At 49.4% G+C, this 6,000-nt stretch overlaps 1 protein-coding gene across 6 annotated transcripts in view; it reads left to right on the forward strand.

Annotated features, from left to right (window-relative positions):
- LOC129825591 (runt-related transcription factor 2-like) overlaps positions 1 to 6,000 on the forward strand; it is a 237,786-nt gene that overhangs the window by 138,367 nt on the left and 93,419 nt on the right. For all 6 annotated transcript variants that reach the window (XM_055885793.1, XM_055885792.1, XM_055885795.1 and 3 more), the window contains one exon: positions 2,674 to 2,778. In XM_055885793.1, coding sequence (XP_055741768.1) covers positions 2,674 to 2,778 — 105 coding nt within the window. The remainder of the gene's footprint in view (positions 1 to 2,673; positions 2,779 to 6,000) is intronic.

The raw sequence follows: 6,000 nt of genomic DNA on the forward strand, positions 1-6,000 counted from the left end.
ACACTACACACACTACACACACTATACACACTATACACACTATACACACTACACACACTACACCTACTATACACACTATACACACTATACACACTATAGACACTACACACTACACACACTATACACACACTATGCACACTACACACACTATACACACTATACACACTATACACTATACACTATACACACTATACATACTATACACACTATACACACTATACACACTACACACATTATATACACTATACACACTACACACTATACACACTATGCACACTACATACACTATACACACTATACACACTATACACACACCTATTTTACTCCTACCTACTCCTATCCTACTCCTATCCTATTCCTATATTACTCCTATATTACTCTTCTCTTACTCCTATATTACTCCTATCCTACTCCTATCCTACTCTATATCAGTCTGATTTTACTCCTATTGCTCCTATATTACTCATATCCTACTCCTATATTACTCCTATCCTACTCCTATATTACTCCTATCCTACTCCTATATTACTCCTATATTACTCCTATATTACTCCTATCCTACTCCTATATTACTCCTATATTACTCCTATATTATTCCTATATTACTCCTATATTACTCCTATCCTACTCCTATATTACTCCTATATTACTCCTATCCTACTCCTATATTACTCCTATATTACTCCTATCCTACTCCTATATTACTCCTATCCTACTCCTATATTACTCCTATCCTACTCCTATAGTACTCCTATATTACTCCTATCCTACTCCTATATTACTCCTATCCTACTCCTATATTACTCCTATATTACTCCTATATTACTCCTATCCTACTCTTATATTACTCCTATCCTACTCCTATATTACTCCTATCCTACTCCTATATTACTCCTATCCTACTCCTATATTACTCCTATCCTACTCCTATATTACTCCTATCCTACTCCTATATTACTCCTATCCTACTCCTATATTACTCCTATCCTACTCCTATATTACTCCTATCCTATTCCTATTCCTATTCCTATATCAGTCTGATGTTTTCTCATATTGCTCCTATATTACTCCCATATTACTATATATTACTATATAGGTCTTACTCCTATATTAATCAAACTATTTTCATAGTTTCTACAGATCTCTCCGTTAAATTAAAAATGATTTTTTTTGTTGCTAAGGGTATTATTATTATATTATTGATTGATCGACTGTGACTTTTTTAAATCACCCAGCAGTGCTATTTTCAGAGTTAGATCCAAGTAAAGGTTATAATTCTGTAGCCATTTCTGGACCTGTGACCAAAGCTACATATGGAAAGTACCAGAACAAATGATCTCATGAATCGGTCTCTTCACATCCAGATCTGCAGAGCTGGGATGGTTGTATCCCCAATATATCAAACATTATATTGGTAGCAAGAATTTAGTATTATAAAAGAAAAAGTGTTTTGAATCTGGCGTCGTTTTAGCGTATCAGTTTATAAACAGTTTGTAAATATGTGCCATGGTATCGGTAGATCGAAAATCTCTTCCCAACTAGGTTGCCTTACTGTTGAATCAAGAGGGTGGTGAATGAAGTAATGAATGCAGGTGATTGGCCGACCCCTCTGACTCAGTATGTCTGATTGGCCGACCCCTCTGACTCAGTATGTCTGATTGGCCGACCCCTCTGACTCAGTATGTCTGATTGGCCGACCCCTCTGACTCAGTATGTCTGATTGGCCGACCCCTCTGACTCAGTATGTCTGATTGGCCGACCCCTCTGACTCAGTATGTCTGATTGGCCGACCCCTCTGACTCAGTATGTCTGATTGGCCGACCCCTCTGACTCAGTATGTCTGATTGGCCGACCCCTCTGACTCAGTATGTCTGATTGGCCGACCCCTCTGACTCAGTATGTCTGATTGGCCGACCCCTCTGACTCAGTATGTCTGATGTTTGAGGTAATGAATGCAGGTGATTGGCCGACCCCTCTGACTCAGTATGTCTGATTGGCCGACCCCTCTGACTCAGTATGTCTGATTGGCCGACCCCTCTGACTCAGTATGTCTGATTGGCCGACCTCTCTGACTCAGTATGTCTGATTGGCCGACCCCTCTGACTCAGTATGTCTGATTGGCCGACCCCTCTGACTCAGTATGTCTGATTGGCCGACCCCTCTGACTCAGTATGTCTGATTGGCCGACCCCTCTGACTCAGTATGTCTGATTGGCCGACCCCTCTGACTCAGTATGTCTGATTGGCCGACCCCTCTGACTCAGTATGTCTGATTGGCCGACCCCTCTGACTCAGTATGTCTGATTGGCCGACCCCTCTGACTCAGTATGTCTGATTGGCCGACCTCTCTGACTCAGTATGTCTGATGTTTGAAGTAATGAATGCAGGTGATTGGCCGACCCCTCTGACTCAGTATGTCTGATTGGCCGACCCCTCTGACTCAGTATGTCTGATTGGCCGACCCCTCTGACTCAGTATGTCTGATTGGCCGACCCCTCTGACTCAGTATGTCTGATTGGCCGACCCCTCTGACTCAGTATGTCTGATTGGCCGACCCCTCTGACTCAGTATGTCTGATTGGCCGACCCCTCTGACTCAGTATGTCTGATTGGCCGACCCCTCTCACTCAGTATGTCTGATTGGCCGACCCCTCTGACTCAGTATGTTTCCACAGGAAAGAGCTTCACGCTGACCATCACCGTGTTCACCAACCCTCCTCAAGTAGCAACGTACCATCGAGCCATTAAAGTCACCGTGGACGGACCCCGCGAGCCTCGGAGTGAGTACAGACACACACACACACACACACACACACACACACACATGTACACACACACATGTACACACACACACACACACACACACACACACGTACACACACGTACACACACACACACACACACACACACACACACATGTACACACACACATGTACACACACACACACACACATGTATACACACACACACACACACACACACACACACACACACACACACACACACACACACACACACACACACACACACACACACACACACACACACACACACACACACACACACACACACACGTACACACAGCACGTCAAGTGTTGTTGGACTGAATGGTAACAGCTAGTAAACCCAGTCAAACACAAACAGAGGTCTTCTTTTATAGGAAACAGGTCTGATTATTTACTGAGCCAATCAACAATAAGGATTATTTAAAGAGCCAATCAACAGGTCTGATTATCTAAAGAGCCAATCAACAATAATGATTATTTAAAAAGCCAATCAACAGGTCTGATTATCTAAAGAGCCAATCAACAATAATGATTATTTAAAAAGCCAATCAACAGGTCTGATTATCTAAAGAGCCAATCAACAATAATGATTATTTAAAAAGCCAATCAACAGGTCTGATTATCTAAAGAGCCAATCAACACGTCTGATTATCTAAAAAGCCAATCAACACGTCTGATTATCTAAAGAGCCAATCAACACGTCTGATTATCTAAAGAGCCAATCAACACGTCTGATTATCTAAAGAGCCAATCAACACGTCTGATTATCTAAAGAGCCAATCAACACGTCTGATTATCTAAAGAGCCAATCAACAGGTTTTTTATTAAACAGTGTTCTGAGAAACAGCGTTTCTTCCAACGTAAATGGTAAGAGAGGCTGGGCTTTAGGGGTAGATGGTGTGTGTGGGGGGGGGGGGGGGGTAGACAGGGTAGACAGGGTAGCAGAGTGCTAGTCTCAGCTCTATTTAATGGTGCTTATAAAAACAACTGAAGAGTATATTATTTTTTTTACTATTTCCATCTAGTGCCAACTGGTCTGGCAGGCAGCTGTTCTCTCCACCCTCGCTTTCCTCTCCACCCTCGCTTTCCTCTCCTCCCTCCCTTTCCTCTCCTCCCTCCCTTTCCTCTCCTCCCTCCCTTTCCTCTCCTCCCTCGCTTTCCTCTCCTCCCTCGCTTTCCTCTCCTCCCTCCCTTTCCTCTCCTCCCTCCCTTTCCCCTCCTCCCTCCCTTTCCTCTCCTCCCTCGCTTTCCTCTCCTCCCTCGCTTTCCTCTCCCCCCTCCCTTTCCTCTCCTCCCTCCCTTTCCTCTCCTCCCTCCCTTTCCCCTCCTCCCTCCCTTTCCTCTCCTCCCTCCCTTTCCCCTCCTCCCTCCCTTTCCTCTCCTCCCTCCCTTTCCCCTCCTCCCTCCCTTTCCTCTCCTCCCTCCCTTTCCTCTCCTCCCTCCCTTTCCTCTCCTCCCTCCCTTTCCCCTCCTCCCTCCCTTTCCTCTCCTCCCTCCCTTTCCTCTCCTCCCTCCCTTTCCTCTCCTCCCTCCCTTTCCCCTCCTCCCTCCCTTTCCTCTCCTCCCTCCCTTTCCCCTCCTCCCTCCCTTTCCTCTCCTCCCTCCCTTTCCCCTCCTCCCTCCCTTTCCTCTCCTCCCTCGCTTTCTTCTCCTCCCTCGCTTTCCACTCCTCCCTCGCTTTCCCCTCCTCCCTCGCTTTCCCCTCCTCCCTCGCTTTCCTCTCCTCCCTCGCTTCCCCCTCCTCCCTCGCTTTCCTCTCCTCCCTCGCTTTCCTCTCCTCCCTCGCTTTCTTCTCCTCCCTCGCTTTCCCCTCCTCCCTCGCTTTCCTCTCCTCCCTCGCTTTCCTCTCCTCCCTCGCTTTCCTCTCCTCCCTCGCTTTCTTCTCCTCCCTCGCTTTCCCCTCCTCACTCGCTTTCCTCTCCTCCCTCGCTTTCTTCTCCTCCCTCGCTTTCCCCTCCTCCCTCGCTTTCCTCTCCTCCCTCGCTTTCCTCTCCTCCCTCGCTTTCCTCTCCTCCCTCGCTTTCCTCTCCTCCCTCCCTTTCCCCTCCTCCCTCGCTTTCTTCTCCTCCCTCGCTTTCCTCTCCTCCCTCCCTTTCCCCTCCTCCCTCGCTTTCCTCTCCTCCCTCGCTTTCCTCTCCTCCCTCGCTTCCCCCTCCTCCCTCGCTTTCCTCTCCTCCCTCGCTTTCCTCTCCTCCCTCGCTTTCCCCTCCTCCCTCGCTTTCCCCTCCTCCCTCGCTTTCCTCTCCTCCCTCGCTTTCCTCTCCTCCCTCGCTTTCCTCTCCTCCCTCGCTTTCCTCTCCTCCCTCGCTTTCTTCTCCTCCCTCGCTTTCCTCTCCTCCCTCGCTTTCCTCTCCTCCCTCGCTTTCCTCTCCTCCCTCGCTTTCCTCTCCTCCCTCCCTTTCCTCTCCTCCCTCGCTTTCCTCTCCTCCCTCGCTTTCCCCTCCTCCCTCGCTTTCCTCTCCTCCCTCCCTTTCTTCTCCTCCCTCGCTTTCCTCTCCTCCCTCGCTTTCCTCTCCTCCCTCCCTTTCCCCTCCTCCCTCGCTTTCCTCTCCTCCCTCCCTTTCCTCTCCTCCCTCCCTTTCCTCTCCTCCCTCCCTTTCCTCTCCTCCCTCCCTTTCCTCTCCTCCCTCCCTTTCCTCTCCTCCCTCCCTTTCCTCTCCTCCCTCCCTTTCCTCTCCTCCCTCCCTTTCCCCTCCTCCCTCGCTTTCCTCTCCTCCCTCGCTTTCCTCTCCTCCCTCCCTTTCCTCTCCTCCCTCGCTTTCCTCTCCTCCCTCGCTTTCCTCTCCTCCCTCGCTTTCCTCTCCTCCCTCCCTTTCCTCTCCTCCCTCCCTTTCCTCTCCTCCCTCGCTTTCCTCTCCTCCCTCGCTTTCCTCTCCTCCCTCGCTTTCCTCTCCTCCCTCCCTTTCCTCTCCTCCCTCCCTTTCCTCTCCTCCCTCGCTTTCCTCTCCTCCCTCGCTTTCCTCTCCTCCCTCCCTTTCCTCTCCTCCCTCGCTTTCCTCTCCTCCCTCGCTTTCCTCTCCTCCCTCGCTTTCCTCTCCTCCCTCCCTTTCCCCTCCTCCCTCGCTTTCCCCTCCTCCCTCGCTTTCCCCTCCTCCCTCCCTTTCCTCTCCTCCCTCGCTTTCCTCTCCTCCCTCGCTTTTCTCTCCTCCCTCCCTTTCCCCTCCTCCCTCGCTTTCCTCTCCTCCCTCCCTTTCCTCTCCTCCCTCCCTTTCCTCT

The sequence above is a fragment of the Salvelinus fontinalis genome, chromosome 27 (genome assembly GCF_029448725.1).
Source record: "Salvelinus fontinalis isolate EN_2023a chromosome 27, ASM2944872v1, whole genome shotgun sequence".
Taxonomy (NCBI): Eukaryota; Metazoa; Chordata; class Actinopteri; order Salmoniformes; family Salmonidae; genus Salvelinus; species Salvelinus fontinalis.